The sequence below is a fragment of the Cyphomyrmex costatus genome, unplaced genomic scaffold, assembly GCF_001594065.2.
Source record: "Cyphomyrmex costatus isolate MS0001 unplaced genomic scaffold, Ccosl1.0 scaffold5, whole genome shotgun sequence".
In the NCBI taxonomy this organism is placed as follows: Eukaryota; Metazoa; Arthropoda; class Insecta; order Hymenoptera; family Formicidae; genus Cyphomyrmex; species Cyphomyrmex costatus.
The window spans coordinates 3,987,345-4,005,302 of NW_017279267.1; the positions used below are offsets into that span (position 1 = coordinate 3,987,345).

The following is a 17,958-nucleotide window of genomic DNA, read 5'->3' on the forward strand; positions in this document are numbered from 1 at the left end:
GCGCACGGATGACAGAGTATTATAACTGAGCAGACATGAAATACATTCAGTCGACATGCCGCGCCGAAAATATGGAAAAAAATATTAGTGAACTTTTCGATCATAATCACTGATCAGGAATATCTGGCGACATGTAAAAGTTCGCGTCCCTTTTCCGCGTGAAATGTATGAAAGAACGCGAATATGATATATATTTTTTAATTAATCAAAAGTATCATGAGAAATTCATATCTCTCTATGGATTTATTTTCCGATTTCGAGCAATGACAGAAAAAATTCAATAATTTTTAATATAATTCCTAATGAAGGGAAAAGCAAATGTTATATTTTACTTTCATAAAATATCAGGTATTTTATTTAATTTACTTAAGACTGTAAAAAATTAATAGGATATTTTTGCCATTTATAAACCGAAGCTGAAGATTCGCAACTCTTCACTTCGCACTTGGCTCCACCATGCACCGCAATAAATATTTCACCACCGCTGAAATCGCAACATAGTGAAAAATATATTCTATAGCGTGCACAATCGTTCATGGTAGCCGTACAACTCGACGGAAATAAATGCGTGCATATCCTGGTCGCCGCGGGGGGCAAAAGGAGGAAATGGGATTCGCCGAGTGTACAGCTGTATCACGACGAAACTTTTCCACGACGATTTTATGAATATCTGCCCTTCGTTCTGGCTTCGAGCCGGCTCTTTTCATATTACTTTTTTTTTACATTATACTATGCATCATAATCCATAATATTCTATACAGTTTCATCACACGTAGCTTATATAATTAGATGCCTCAAGTATAATTTCCTATACGAGTATTATATGAATTTTTACATGATCAATGTTGTCATAAATATTTTTTATCGACATACAAAAACATATTACTTCGAATTCTATCTCAACACAAATCTTTATAAAATTAATAATTTAAAAAGATACATTTTATAATTTATATATGAAACAAAGAATATCTACTCTTCTCTCAGCTCATGAAAAAATGCAACGGGGCTTGTCCGATTTTATTGATCATCACGTGAAAGGCATTCGAGACTTATACATTTGCATAAACCGCAAATTCCATGACGTACGTGTGACAGCGTATCGTCATACATTGACGCGAGACCGTGTGATATTTTTACAAATTGCCAATCATCGATCGCGGCGAGGCAAATTGCTTCCAACGAGGCAGTCATGCGGGCCTGTCTCCGGTCTGTCGTATCCGCACTTTGAATGGAAATTGTTGTGGTCGATGCAACAGTAGCAGCAGCCACTGCGAAAAAGCCGATAGGACAAAGCAAAGAGTCGTTGCGTGATAATCCACACACACACACACACACACACATATATATATATATGTATACATATATATGGTAATTTTTAATATGAACATACATATTATATATATATATAGTATGTATTAGAAATCATGCACATTTTTTCAGTAAATCTTTCATCAAACCGAAATTAAATTCTTTTTCAATAAAAATTGATTAAATCTAATAAGTTTCAATTTTTTTTTAATCTTAAATTACTTTGACGGCCAAATTTTAATGTTGTGCTTATTCATATTTTAAATAAATTTAATAAGTAAATTTTTTTGCTCATTCATATTTCAAATGTAAAATAATCTTTAATAAGAAGACATAATTGTCGAAATATTTTCGAATGGATTATAATTGAGTAATTATATTTGTTCTTGTTGTTAGGTATATATCTACGAAAAACGAAATTGGACTATTGAAAAACAATCGTCGTGAAATGTCACAGGTCTAATTATTTGTTTGATTTATCGCATGATTGTTATCAGACACACGTTCTTTGATGCTCGGGGAACATCTGATAGGTAATGCTCGTATTTTACTGAACGACTAGTGTGAGTGCGTTCCCATCAATGTTTCATTCTCTCTCGTCCTCCTGCCAACCCTTTGTCAAAAATGTACGCTAGCGCCGTTGCACCACCGACAACCAAACAACGCACGATGCAACACGCATTCCCGATGCATCGTCAGCGGTGCATCGCGACTAGCACGCTCCCGCCAGCAAATTATTTATCGATCGATCTTGTTGTGCGGCCACTTTCGGGGCTTTCAAAAAATAATGGCTGAGCCAACCAACGACCAGGCTAAATGACTGTCAACAATTCCCGGCGTGCCGATGGAAACGATGTTGTGTGTAGACAGCAGTTCCTATTGTATGCTGATTAATAACCGCACGTGATCGAATATTCATAGAATTTCCGAGTCCATCATATGGTAGAATTCGAAAAGGAGCTTGTCTGTTTACCGCACAGATATATGTATTATAATGTTGCGTTTAACGATCGATCTATACTACTATTTGAAGCAGCGCCGTTTTCTGTATCGCTTACTATTTCGCGCGCAAACGAACAATCGTATCTTCAATTAAACGTTACAAGTTCTATGATGGTCGAGAGAAAATAATCTCATTAAAAGTTAAATCTAGATTTACACGAAAAATGTTATATCGCATTAATTTCACTTCTTTCGAATAAATTATACAAAATACACGGAAAGTACAATATATGTTACTCGAATAACGTATTTATTGTTATAAGTAACGTGCGTTTCGCGTGAATTCTTCACGCATATTTCAATGCAGAATTAAAAAATTATTTCATCATGTATATAGATACAAAAATACATTAAAGAATTTCCTAGACACAAAGCCAAAACAAATCTTCCTGAAACAAATGCATATATTTTTTTTAACTGCAGGAAGCAACAATTTTGATTATGTCAGCTGTAAACATAAATAAATATAGACTTTGATGATTTTTTTCTATAAATTATTTTAGACTTCAGAGAGTTAACGACCAGCAATCATATGTGTGTGTTTGCGAGGATATGAACGCACGATCGTATCCCGATGATTTTGAACTTATTTTGGGTTTACGATCACTGAAAAGAGCAAAGCAGAAGACGCTGGGCCAAGTAGCGGATTATCCCTCGTCGTTCTTGGCAGATGCCGAGGCGAAATCGCGCATAAATCGCTAACGACGCGCACTTTGTTACAAAAGCATGGGCCTGCTGCCCGCCGGTCTGTTCTGCTACTGCCGTCGGCTTGATTTATCGTACCAACGTGGACAATGCGAGAAATATTCGTATTCGCTTCGTAAATCACGGTTCTTCGGCAGTCCATACACTGTACCCCTATAAAGAGGTGGTACCCTCTCCCCCTCGCGAAATATCACGGGGTGGCCCATCCCGCTCTGGAAAATGTATATATGCACGCGCGTGAGGGAGAAACAGACGCAACGAGAGATACACAATCGATTCGGGATACGCGCCCGTAAATCACGCCGGAATCGCATTCGTGGATTCTGTGTTCTCAGCATCGGCCGCCGGAATACTGTTAATTCTTTTTTCCCCGCGGTTATGACACGTGTATACCTTCGGGATTCTAAACGGAACAATGACGTTGTCGCGGTCACTGCGCCTCTTTTGACCATATTGCCTTGAACAATGCATCGTCGACGCGAAACTTCGTTATCGGCGTCACGATCGATGTGTCGTGTCATTGCGGCATTACGAAAAAGGCCATAACTTATAATTGACAGAATTATCGATTGTCCTCTTATCTCAAACTATCTTCTTACCTGTCGTTCTCTTCTGTATGATCTTCTCCTCGATAAGCGCTCTCACGCTGACGGACGCCGTCTGCAGAGGTGGTCCAATGACTTCTTTCTTTTCGCACTTCTTGGTATCTGTGTCCTGTAACACACGGTGAAAAGAGATTCGTCGTTAAATCGAGTTGAATAAGTTGTTACTTTGCCGTATAATAAAAAAAAGCGTACACTGCCAAAAGTATTCTAAATGTATACATTTTTTGCGTTGCTTTCGAGATTCTCTGTTAAAAATAGGATTGGTCATTCATGAAAGAAATAAATTACATAAATCGATATCATTCTCGCGAAATATTGAGTGGATATATTGGATATTTTGTCAACTGATCGTAGTCTAATATAATAAAGTTGGGTCTTATTGGTCGTGTGTGGCAATAGGATTTTGCCCGAGCTCATCTAGGACTCGTAGTTTAGCTAAAATCCTTGTTGAATCCCCGGCCACGAAGGACTCGTGACGGGAGAACCTGGATTAGAAGCTCAAATCACGGGCAAATTGACGCGCAGGATACTAAGGGAGACGTAGGGAGACTACAATGGTGAATAGGAGAAGCAGGAGGGCGGGAGGGGCCGGAGATGCACGCTAATCACTGAGCAAGGCTAATTGAGGCGCCCGTTGGATTATATCGTAATGGAATCTCCGGCGTATGCGATTCAACATCCTATAATACACCCGGCGCTAAGGAAAGTGCCTAGTTTCTTGATGCTTGCGAAGAATCAAATCAGTATCTAAACTTTGATTCCGAATCGCAAAATCTTAATATACCGTGTTAATAAAATTGACATATTTTTCATTTTTTATATAGTTTAACATTTGTGTACGTTGAAGAAATCATTGTTCAATAAAGATTATACAAGCCAAAACTTTAAAAGAAATTATATTGAAAAAAATTAAATAAATTTTGATATATAATATTTGTTTGAATACTACAGTAACTAAATGTTTACTGAATATAAACATATATTTATTTGATACAAAAACCATTGATTTAATTTAAGTATCATTGATTTCAATATCATTTTTTATCGAGTAAATATTTATTTACTGTAACTAAATGCTTAATTAATAAACAAAAAAGCAACTAAAAACACGGATACATGAGCATGTTTCCGATATCAATAAAAAAGTGAAATCTCCTTTTGCCATCTCAAACCATTGTATTGAAAAGAACCATAATTTTGATTGGGAGAACGTAAAAATTTTGGATGTTGAACCATCCCATAATAAAAGATTAATTTCGGAAATGGTGCATATTAAGAGACAAAAGCATTCGATCAATAGACAAAAGATACGGATTCTCTGCCAGAGTCATATTCTAATATAATACGGTCCCTTTCCTCTTCCTAGTCGTTCTACATTCCCCTTCCAGTTATACCTCACTTTCGGTTTCCTTTTCCCTTGTCACCATTGTGCTGCGATACTTGATATTATAAACATCTTATTTTTCAATTTGCAATTTGCTCCAGTAGAGACTCACGATATTTCTTCTATTGACAAGGTAATTAATTTTTATTTTAATTATTATTCTTTATGACAATTTATATTATTTGTAAAGAGTATAAAATATATATACAATATTACATACATATCTGCGGCCAGTTTTATATTAATTTTTATTGTTATACTGCGGTACTTTTTAGATAATATTGTTTGCTACCTTTGACTGACAAATACATTTTACATAATGGACAACCTTAACGTTTTTACCTAACGATTATGATTGACTTCTATTGTTCAAGTATCTGAATTTATAATATATAACATATAAGAATCTTTTGTAAAAAATTCCGTTATTAAAACCTAAATTTTGTTAACATTGAGAATGACCCGATCGGTGTTGAAACGTTAGTTTTACTTGTTTATTGTTCATTTAATATAATATATTGTCTTTGTTTCTCTTGAATTTTATTGTTTTTATTTGGCTTGTTGCCCGTTACACTATATTAATTTTTATATATTATTGTCGAGCCTTCTCTCAATATTATTAATTAAGTTAATAATATTGAGAGAAGACTCGACAATAATATATAAAAATTAATATAGTGTAACGGGCAACGAGTCAAATGAAAACAATAAAATTCAAAAGAAACAAAGATAATATATTAAATGTACAATAAACAAGTAAAACAAACGTTTCGACACCGATTGGATCATTCTCAATGTTAACAAAATTTTGATTTTAACAACGGAAATTTTACATTAAAAGATTCTTATATATTGTGTTATACGTTCGAATGCTTAAACAATTGAAGTCAATTATAAATGTCAGATAAAGATTATGATTATCCATTATGTAAATCATGTTTGTCAGTCAAAGGTTGTAATGAGAAAACCGTGAAACAATTATTATCTAAAAAGCATAGCAATAAAAGGAAAACCACAATAAAATTAAAATGTCACAAAGAACAATAATTAAAATAATGATACAAAATGATTTAAGTAAAAAATGATTTATATATAATGTCGTCACAAAGAACAACAATCAAAATAATGATATAATATCTTGTTAATAGAAGAAATATTGTGAGTCTCAACTGGATCAAAATTGCAAAAGATGAACGATGTTTATAATACAGAGTACCGTAACACAATTGTGACAAGGAAAAAGGAAACCGACAGTGAGGCATAAACTGGAAGAGGAATATAGAACGACTAGGAGGGGAAAGAGACCGTATTGGAATATAACTCTGGTAGAGATTCCGTATCATTTTGTCTATTAATTGAATGTTTGTCTCTTAATATGCACCATTTCCAAAATCAATCTTTTGTTATAGGATGGTTTAACGTCCAAAATTTTTACATTTTCCCAATCAAAATTATAATTCTTTTCAATACGATGGTTGGAAATGACAGAAGGAGATTTCACTTTTTTATTGATGTCGGAAACATGCTCATGCACTCGTGTTTTCAATTGCCTTTTTGTTTGGCCACATAACAAACATCACAATTCTCACATGAAATCTTACAGACCACGTTTTGATTATTAGATGGTTTTAATTGGTCCTTTCCTTTTTTTATTAATTTCTTTAAAGTATTTGGGATTGTGTAAGCTAGTTTACAATTAAAAACATTGACCAACGGTGCAAATTTTTCAGAAATACATAGAATTAACATAAGAAACTGCAAAAAACTTTCTATTAGTATTACTATGAATAGTGCTGTTTTTTTGAATATGAAATTTTATTCTATTATGGATCGTCGAGAAGACAAATTGCAATGGATATCCATTATTTAAAAGGATATTGATAGCATTAATGAAATTAGCCATGTAGAAACGTGGATGGCACAAATGAATAATCTTGTCAACGAATTCATAAATAACACCTTTTTTATGATAGGTAAGATGTTGTGAATTGAAATTTAGGAATCTGCCAGAAAAGGTTGCTTTACGGTATCCATCAAAAATAAGTCTGTTGTCTTCAATAATTAAAAGTGTATCTATACTAATCTTACTATCCGTACTACAACCTCCACTGTAAACTATAATCTGGTATGCAAGAAATTAAAAGTTGTTAATATATCATTGACACACTCAGAAGGAGCAGCCAAAATAATATCATCAACATATCAGAAATAAAAAGGTAAACGGACCGGCAACATACCAATGGCTATCTCTTCTAATCCTTTTCTAAATCCTGCATTACAATATCAGATACTATTGGAGAGAGAGGGGATTCCATGGGGGTCCCAAACATATTTGTTTATAAATTTTATTATTAAAAATGAAATAAGTGGAATTTAAGACCATACGAAAAGCTATCATAAATTCTTCAAATGGAATTCGGGTCTCACTCGATATAACTCTCCACCTCTTAATGACGCTATCAGATGCTAAGTCTAAAGGAACATTAGTAAAAAGAGAGACAACATCAAGAGAGACTAAAACATAATTATTATCAATTCTAACATTTTTAGTTTGTTAACAAGATCAAAACTATTTTTAATGTAACTAGGCGCCTTCGGTATAGTCTTATTAATAATATTGTGTAAAAAAAGGGATAAGAGAGTTGTAAAGTGGGCTATTGATAGAAGAAATAATTCTTAAAGATATGCCCTTGGAATGCTAAATACTTAATTACCACACATTCAAACAAATATTTATATTAAAATTTAATAATTTTTTATCAAATGTATAACAAATATTTTTTTTTATTTAAAATTTTTTCTAAAATCTTGAAATTTCCTCATTTTCATCTCTTATATAACTAATAATACAATATTTTCTGATACTTATACTTAAACACATTATAATTCTGTTCATTACCTAAAACTATGTTTTCTTTTTCAACGCCTTTATAAAAGCTCTCGATTGCTTAATGCTTCTATAATACATAGCATTTCCAAGTCGATAATAAATTTTTTTATCCATCCACGTTGCAATATCGATCGACCAATTGAAAGAACGATAGTAAAAACGCAATACACTGACAACACAATAGCATCTCGCGGACTTATCATCATCGTATCGATTTATTATTATCCTCGAAGTAGTGTCTTCGCAAGAACCCTCCCTTTCCATCCCGCAAGATAAGTCGTTCTTGCTCGTGAACTTACTGTCGCCGCGAGCTACGGAGGCCCTACTTCCTAACTCACTAAGCACGGGAATTCCTTAAAGTCCATGTAATTTTTTCCCCTAAGGCGCCCGCGCGTAAAAGTTATATTACTTAAAGTTTCCGCGAGTTATATATATACGCACGTCGTGCAAAGTGGACCTCGCGACTCGTCCCTGTGATACGCGAGTCGGAGAGGCTGCTGCCTCTCCAAGCATTTAGGAACTGACGAGTTTCGGGATACGTTTATAATTAGCAATACTAATACTCGAGGGTATTTCATGCGCATACATCTCTCGCCGCCATTGCCCTTACGTTAGTAACTGGCATCGATAATATATCTCTCCGGATACATACGTCATCTTCGTCATTTTCGTCGAGCCTTAATCGGACGGAGCGGCCAGTCGTCATCTCGCGCGCGCGGCCCCTCAATTTCCTATCTCCTACTTCGATACGTGTGTAACGCGACGCACTTACGCACGCAGCCGCGTATATATCACGCCTCCCACGAAATTGAACTCTGTCTTTGACGGGACGTACATCGTTCCACTCGCTTCATGAATATTGATCGGCGGCCGTTAATACGCGGAATTGATTGCGGAACGTCCGCCACGCCGCGCCGCGCCGCGCCGATCCCGAACTCATCAATTCGATCTGTGTCGATTCCAGCTACCGGAATTATCTCCAGCGACTGCCATTGTCCGTGATTATACTCTTGCGAGTTCTTCGGTAACGCGTTTCTTTGTACGAGAATTATTTTTATACTCCGCGAAAAGAGCGTACAATTGCGGGCGAAGATTTATTTAGTCCATCAACGCTTTCTCTTGATATATCGATTTAATTTAATTTCGAATTATTTTTACGTTTCTGTAAAAATGTCTCATACAACTATGGAGGAAGACGTATCTATCGACTTGGCGTTTTTGTTTTTGATTGGTCAATACATCTATCAGTATTCTATTTTACGCCAGCATGTAATACAATTCAGAAGAAGTGCATAGACTATATGTCTTATACAGCATGATATTACAGAAGGGCGATTAATGAACGATGCTACCGCGAGGTCCTACGCGGCTATTTCCGATATTTCTTGTTCTTATCTCAGGCCACGCGGGGCATTGATCAATCGACAATCCATAGCGCGCTTACGTTTTCCAACAATTCCTACCTCCACAGACGATCAATCGTGCGCTGCACGTCAACTACTTACAGAAAATAAATCTGAAACGCGTCGGCGCAGATTTATTGCTGACGATTTATCGCTCCGAAAAATCATTCGTCACGCGACCGTACAGCGTAATGAAAAACGGCGATCGGGGCAGCTCGCGGGGTAGTAGTATGCCGCGTGTGGCACATGCGGGCAATTTCTCCGAAAAATACAAACGAATTAGGGCTATAATTCGGCCTTAAAGCCCGCAACTACACGTCTATCTGCGGGCTCGTGGACTCTCTGGAAAGAGAAGCGCATCTCCCGCGCGCGGAGATTAACAGTAGATGCCACTTAATGAACCTGTACGCGGTCACTAACTCCTCTCACCGCGACACGCGTCCTGAACAACAGCTAACGCGGTTTCACGATGGCCCGAGACTCAGTCTATACAACTCGATGAGTTTTTCTGTTTCACTCCTCTCACCTCTCCTCCTGTCCCTCCCCTCCGTTCTCGCATTAATCTGGCTACATATCCACGAATCCAAAGGGCCATCGAAACTTTTCAATAATTCCGTGCGACCGGGCAAAAAGCTCGGCTATATGGGAAGTTAGGTCGCTGCCTGTCGGCAACCGGATAGAGCTTTCGCAGTAGTGCGGCGCCCGTTGGTCTCTCTCGCTGGTCGTCGAACATGGACGAGCGAATACGCGGAGAAAGGAGAGGAGAAACGAAGGGAGTTCGAGAGGGTGGACGTAGGGCAGAGAAGGAGGAGGAGGCGTATCGCGGTGAAAACTCGGGTGTTCGAAACGAGAGCAGCGCCGTTGAAAACCCCGACCGTAACCAGTCAGATTCAATCTGCATAATGGAGAAAGCTCGAGACAATGTTTGCACGGGGCTCTCCGCACGTGCTACGTTTCCTCCTGCCTCTCTCTTTTTCTCTCTCTTTCCCCTGGGCCGTTGAGTCGTATCTCTCTCTCTCTCTCTCTCTCTCTCTCTCTCTCTCTCTTGTGCTCTTCTTCTCTTTTCCATCCCCGAGACCAGCGGACTCGCTGCGGATTGGTTCGGGGTTCGGGTGGAACCAAAGAGCTTGTTAATGGGTTCATTTGGATTCGATCATCGCCTTACCTTTCCCATCCACCAGTGGTAACGTCTCCCTCGCTCGTCTGCGTTTTATCTCGTCTTCACTGATTTACTCGTCCTCGTACCCGCCTCGTTCCAATCTTTACTCTATCGAGTCGTTACTGAGCGGTCTTCTCATCCACCATCGCTTACGTAGAGGTGAATGGAATAAGAAGGAAAGAAGGACCGAGTCTCCAGTAAGCGACGGCGAAAGGTTAGATGGTCGTTAAAAACGTTGATTGGAAAATTAATTTGACGATACTTATTTGTCAAGATTGCACAGGAGCGTGAAAGATAAAAGGGAAAGTAGCTTCAGAATTCATAAGGATGAATGTGAAAACATTATATGAATTAGAAATAAATACGATAATACATTGCTTGCATTCTTAAAATGTCTAACTTTTGAAATTCAATTCTTTTATCGCATTTATCTTTATAATCACGTAAAAAATTTTATGTACATATATTTGTTAAACTTATTTTTTTTTTTCTTACTACTTCTCAAACTTCATATTTTTACAACCACGCGATAAAGTTTCATGGATTGGAAAAAAGTCTCGATTTATGCGTGGCGATTCAATATGTCGATTATAATTCTTCTTGCCTTTTAATGCCATCTGCCAGATCAGTTTATTCCCACTCGTTTCATAGTCACCGATTACGTCATCGTCTTTCAATTGCAGAATAAAGAACATCTCTAGTCCGCGCCATTCATTTCTCCCCTTGCCTACCATCCAGAATCGAGCGAAAAAGAGGAAACTTTTGTCCGACGAGTTTTTCAGCACTTTTCTAAACGACATGGCCTTCGTTAAGACATTTTTAATCAGCAGAAGAAGAGGTTCGAAAAGACGAAAGCGGTGTGGGAAGAAAGGATTTTCGCGGAATCGCTGATCTTTCTATTTCACCGGCTGCAACAACGCCTTACCCCCTGACCTTATTAAGAACACCACTGTTCGCGTCCTCCTCCGTCTAGGAATAGAAGAGATGGAAAAAGGTAGACGCAAGAAGGGGAAGGTGTGCTGAAGTCGCGCGGATCTTCGAGGACGATTTCCGCGATCTCTTATATCACTCTTTGCTCCTTTTTTGCACCCTCAACGCGGCGATTATCACCTCGAGGATGCATCCTCGAGTATCGCGTTCCTCGAGACCCCGAGATGACGGCGGCAGCTTGATGAGATTTTCATAGAAACGCCGGTTGATTATTCGGATGCAAGACGCGCTCGCACGAATTCGCGCGATTGCGAATTCATATGGTGATGCAACCGTCAGTGCGGTATAACTTTGGAACCGCGCGCGGAGATTTTCTCGAATATTAAAGTTTTCGCGCCGAAAATGAAGTTTGGACGACGCGGTCGGGCGGATGCAAATGAAATCAGCCGTCGCGAGATGAGTTCCTTTATCCTGAAGGAATGGCTGCGACCGAAAGGAAGTGCCAAGCTATACAACGTATGATCTTATATTGTCACATTACACCTCGCGATATAGACGACATTTGAAGACAATATTTTTTATATAATGTAATAAAATCGCTACCCGGTAGTCTTCCTTAGAAAAAAAAATTTAATTTTTCTTACACAAAATAAAATGTAGAAAAATTGATAATAGAATGAAGGCATGATACATACAGTATAAAGTTTAGTTTTTATTTAATATGTCGGATATATCGAATGGGAACATAATTAATTGCGCATTCACTTAACTTTAACTATTTTATTCTGTCTGAGATTTGAAATGCATTATATATGTTTTGATTCCGCTTCGTAATCGCTACTCTTAAAATATATGCATAGCAAAATTACAAGATAAAACGTTATTAGAATATTTTAGAACGCCAAGCGCATTTCTTATTAAGCTGTTAGCTTTATTCTCATAAATACGTAAACAAAAGCTTCTTCAAGCGTTATCCTTATCAAATATTTACCTTTTTGAAGTAACCGCCGTGGAGTCGCATATGGCCATTAAGGGCCGGTATGTTTTTAAATTTTCGATGGCACAGATTGCACTCCACCGGTTTCGGTTCCGTTTGGGTTTTGTTGGAAGTAGTGACCGTACCGGGGGAAGACGAATTACTGGGAGATGGACTGCTTTTTCCTACATGTCCGTTTCCCGGCGAGCCGACCTGTTGTTGTTGCTGTTGCTGCTGCGCCTGCTGCTGCGCTTGCTGCTGTTGTTGCTGCAAGCAAGAAATAAATATTTTCTTAATGTATAAAAAAAGGTTTAAGAAAATATTAAAATCTCGAAATTGGTCTGCGTCAGATGTTAAAAAATATCTACATATATTATTTAAGGTATTTAAAATGGACTTTTGAAATATACATATATATATATATATATATATACACACACATACACAAGAATTTTTAATTACCTCTAATTACCGTCGCACAGGCAAGGAGGTGGAAATTCTTTCTATAGTATATAAGACTGATTTTCAATATAAAATGATAAATAAATATTTAAGTAAAAAAAGTTACGTTAATGTTTTTTTTAAATATTCATATATCGCATGTCCATCAATGCAACAAAAATATAATAAAAGTAACTACTTAAAAGAAATAAAACTTTTTTTAACTGTCGGTGCTTGTTAGACTCGACGATAATATTAATACATGACAAAGGAGTCACGACGGTAGTTAAAGATTAAGTTACAAAATTAATATTACTTCATATTAAATAATAAATGATTTAAAGGGATGCAACAGATGTCGCATATAATTGCTGATGTACTCAATCCTGTATTTCTACAGAAGAGAGAGAATAGCGTTTATAAAATATTCGCAACGTAACGACCTCATTATTTCCGACGGTGGCACATAACGAGTAAAGACTAGAATAAGCGTAAGACCGAGAATAATTGAACAAAGGGAGAATTTCCTTTATGGTAGCTTCTTCCTTTATGGCGCGCCCTACATCTGGCTTAATGCCGCTCTTCTCTTCCAGTCGTAGAAGATTTTTAATGGCAACGCACGAAGCTTTCCATTTTCCGGTGTTTCTCCATTTCGCTCTTGTCAAGGATCGTTTCGTATTTCGAGGAAGACAAAATTCCATCTTAAGGGGGAGAGCACGTGTAACACTAATACGACTATGTAGCACGCGAAAGTTGCCGCTCTCTGCCCGCCGGTTAAGCCCTTTCGAGGGCCGAGAGGGAACCCGTTCCTCTTCCACCTCCTTCGAAGCCTTGTATAAACTCCACAACTTCGTAAGCGCGTAAGAGGGAATAGAGATGGGAGAATTGCTAACTACAGATCGGAGAACGTTGCACGCCCACTGCACAATTTGCATCGCTTCCAGGCGATACGACGATCGTCCGGGGACGCGAGATATGGCGCGCGCGAAGCCTCGACTTCTGTATATTATAACATATTATAACTTCGCTTTTGTGTTTTAGAGCTACATCTTAACGCTCTCCTCTAAGCGTTGTGCATGATGCTCTAGATTGCTTACACGAATGAGAACGTGTTGATTTCTAGTAACAATGGGATGCTTCTCAATAATCTTGCTTTCAAATGTATTAATTGTGAATAGCTTTCTCTTAGCTACTGCGGTTTGCACATCAAAATGCTGTCTTTATAAATGCAGAGCTTAGATTACTACTTTATCTTAAAAGTATATACACAATAAATAAAACAAGAATAAAATTGATATTTTGAGATGAAAGAGTGGATTCACACATTTCGGCTTAAACTTATTCTTGGTTTTTTCAAAATATTATATCACTTTTTTTATACACTTTACATTTTACATTCTCGCTAATAAGAAAAAAATTGTTAAAAAAAAATAAAAATTTTCAATGCGCGCGGATTTATGAAGTTCAACTTGATATTCGTGATACATTTGTCACAAATATTAAATTAATTTCCAAGATCCATCCATTAAACCGTATATCTTAAAACTGGTTTTTAAGTCCCTCAGCGGAAACGCGACTATAAATACCGGTCTTACAGACTCGGGATTGCATTGCATGCGCATATTCTCTTTCTCGTTTTCGTATCGCTCGCTAGGATAGCGTGTACTCCCTTCACGCGAGTTTACTTCCACTACGCCTCCTTTTGCGGCGTGCAAAACTCCTGTCGTATAAGTTCGAGAATTGCTGCGAGAAGAGCGAAGTTGCTTCCTCTTCCATCAAGCCTCCCGGAAGGGTCGGGAATTCTAAGCTTAGTCGTAAGTACATATTCGATGCTGCTGCGAGGCATGTCTGGATAAGAGCTTTGGAAATTTAATAACTGTAAGTAGATCCAATACTCGATATCCTGCGGAAGGAACTTAAAAGGTCGCGCGTTTAAAGCGTGGAAGTAATATAGCTAATATTTAGAACGCTTTGCATAATATGGATAATATTGTGATACTTACCGCCTTATATTTGACATTAAAATCACATTCACCGATATACACTGATCGGTCATTTGCCGTTCTCAAGATATTCGTTCGCGTCCAGATCGTTTTTCTTCTTTTGATCTGCAAATGAAGCTATATACGTATCTAGCCACACACGTGCATCGTACGTGAGAGGCATTTGGCAGTGCGGAAGAACAAGAAGCTACGTGTGAGCGACTAGTCTTCATATCTGACCCTTCTTCATTTTTCACCCTTCTTTGTTCAATAATAACGGGACGTTATTCGGTCTTAACTACCTACCTACCTCTTCTCGCTCTAGGAAGCAAAAGCGATGTGCCATCGTATTTGCTTCCTAGAGGAAGTCTTCTAACTTGAATCTACTGGCGCCATTAAAAATTCAGAGATGGGTTTTACCAACTTACACTATTGAATTATAATTTTAGAACTCGGCGCGGCAGATATGCTATTTTTTTTTTATAAAGATGTTGTCTCTTTATACAGATATTCTTATGCAGAATTTTTTATAAAAGGAAAAAAGCTTCTAAAATTTTCATATAGAATTATAAAATACATTATAAAGAGAAGCTTTTCATATCTTTTATAAATCATTGTAGCAAATATCGCGAGCTTAATATATATCATTCAATAGTCTTTTATCACTTAGAGAAAAAGGAACGTATTTCCAGCCAATGAACAAACGTATTACGTGAAAGAAAGGATGACAAAGGTAGAGAGGAGCATGAAAGAATAGCAGCCGGGTGTCTTCATAAAGGTAGATCACCCCCATAGCACGAACCGCGTAATTACATGAAAAAGGAAATACAAAGCGAGATGGTAATCAAAGAACGCTCTGTGGTTGTTTTCATTGGGCGCGCTTTTTGTGTGATATTGTTGATGTACGCGTGCATTCCGTTGTCCAGTCGAGGAAAAACATCGAATTGTGAAAAAGCTTTTGACACGCGTAAATGGGTATATAGCTTTGCGGATGAGAGCACCGAATGATCGACGTTGCAATATGATCGCCGTGGGGGAAATACGATCAATCCGCGTATTAGTTATTTAACAGCTTGGACAGATTCTATTTATACATGTTGTTTAAATCTGAGAAATTTTACGAAAATATAAACTTTGCTGCGTTGTTAAAGTATCTTTCTTTTATTAACAGCATAATATAAATGCTGAGCATAATTCGTAAAGGATAATAATGTATCACCATTGGATTGGATTTAAAGTGTTAAGGATTATTATAGACAGATACTTAAGGCATTGAACTTCAAATAACAAGCTTTAACCTTGGCGAGCTTAAAATACTTAAAAAAAAAAACGAATGCGTAAATCGTTGAAATTTGACTCCTTTGGAAAATAAATTTCACTCAAAAAGAATGAAAATTGTTACTCTTTTTTCAAGAAATGAAATATTTTCACTTTTATGCAAAAGCGACTGTATTTTCATTCTCTTAGAGTGAGATTTCTCTCCAAGAATGTTAGAGAGTTTACCAGTACTTCGCTCAGTTTCGATTATTTATCTTTCCTTCATTGATCGTGTTAAAATACGTAATTCATTATAATTCGGCGGTAATCGCGGCTCGTTCGAGATGCAGCCTCGCGAATGAGTTTAACTTAAAAGTAGAGACTCTTTCATGGAAAGCAGCTCCGACAAAATTGGTTTAATTCGCGCGTCGACGAGTACGATTATATTCCCTTCGAGCAGGTATTTTGTGCTCGTCATCGTTCGAGGCATGTCACTGAGGTAGATCACGAGATAGCTATCGATCCTTTATTGCTAGCAACCTATCATGATCATCTTTCACGATACCGAAGTACTCGATATATCTCATCAATTTCTGCAAACAATCTTCGATCCCAACAAGAGCCTGAATTTCGTTCAAAGCGAGAGAAACTTTCGCGCTTCTCGTGTTAAAGCAATGCGTCCATTTGCTGAGATCACTTTCCAATCACAAACAAAATTCATTCCCATAATAAAAACGAGAATTTATAGATTAAAAATGTATAAAACATATTTTATACAAAAGATTTAGAGATCTGTTTTGAAATAATATCGATTGATATTAAACTACTGATCGTATTTTCCACTTGTCTCGATGGAATGGACATTGATTAGATTCCGCATCTATAATTACATATATCATTCAAATCTTTTATTCTCCTTTTACATTCGCAACACGAATTCAAAGGCAATACATAACGATAAATGACGTGTAAAAATATCTGCGGTTTCGCTTCTTCTCGATTTTCCCCATTTTCATCGAATAGCGTGACTCAATTACTTCGGGATTAATGCGGAATACGTGATGAAAATTCAAAAGACGCTTTACGTGGCAAATCCGCGATCACGACGTGTTCCTTTTGCGTTCGCTATTAACGTTGCTTCGATAGTTTAGCCGACGGAGACGCAATTGTCCTAAGAAGTGTGAGGAGCGTCATTCCTCCTCCTCCTCCTTCCGTTTCCCTCGGCAACAACTTAACCCGTTCAAGTACGGCCGGAGTAAAATTACGGCCCGTTTCCGGGCCGGTGGTCCGCATAGCAAGCGGAAATTCGGTGATTCCATCGTCTTCGAGAGCCGGTTTAAATGTGACATTTGAGACTTGACGCGGGGAAGGTATAGCGATAAAGAATTTATCGTCAGTTGATTACATATCCACAATTGAGTTACACGAAATATATGAAGCGAATAATGCGTAAAATTAAACGCCGAATTCAAGATACAGCGGCATAAAAAAATTAATAAGAACACAGCGACACATGATCGAGAGTATCAACTGTGTATCTATATATAGGACGTTAAGTTATATCGATAATATAGATCAATTGTATAACAAATCAGTTTGTACTTTAAATAAAGAATGATGCGTACTTATATATATTGGAGAGAAAATCGAGAACAGATTGTACAAGAACGAGAGAGAACAGGAGTGATCTAAGTGCCGGTGAATTGCACGGGTGGATCGTTACTAGCGGCTTGCTCCTTGAGTCGGTATCTTGGCTGGTCCTGGCATGTATGATTAAATTAGAACAATGCCGGCATAACTTGCCTAGCATGTTCCTCCCCTTCCGTCGCAGTCAGTTCCTGCAGCCTGCGCCAGGTTTACCACTTACTGGTAGATGCAGTAGTTTAGAAACTCTCTCCCCCCCCCCCCCTCCC

The 17,958-nt window shown here is 37.6% G+C and overlaps 1 protein-coding gene across 1 annotated transcript in view; it reads right to left on the reverse strand.

Annotated features, from left to right (window-relative positions):
• The window catches only part of LOC108778275 (uncharacterized), a 242,563-nt gene that overhangs the window by 8,062 nt on the left and 216,543 nt on the right, over window positions 1-17,958 (reverse strand). Inside the window, exons 10-11 of the mRNA XM_018545406.1 lie at window positions 12,381-12,632; window positions 3,618-3,732 (exon numbers count right to left, since the gene is read on the reverse strand). Coding sequence (XP_018400908.1) covers window positions 3,618-3,732; window positions 12,381-12,632 — 367 coding nt within the window. The remainder of the gene's footprint in view (window positions 1-3,617; window positions 3,733-12,380; window positions 12,633-17,958) is intronic.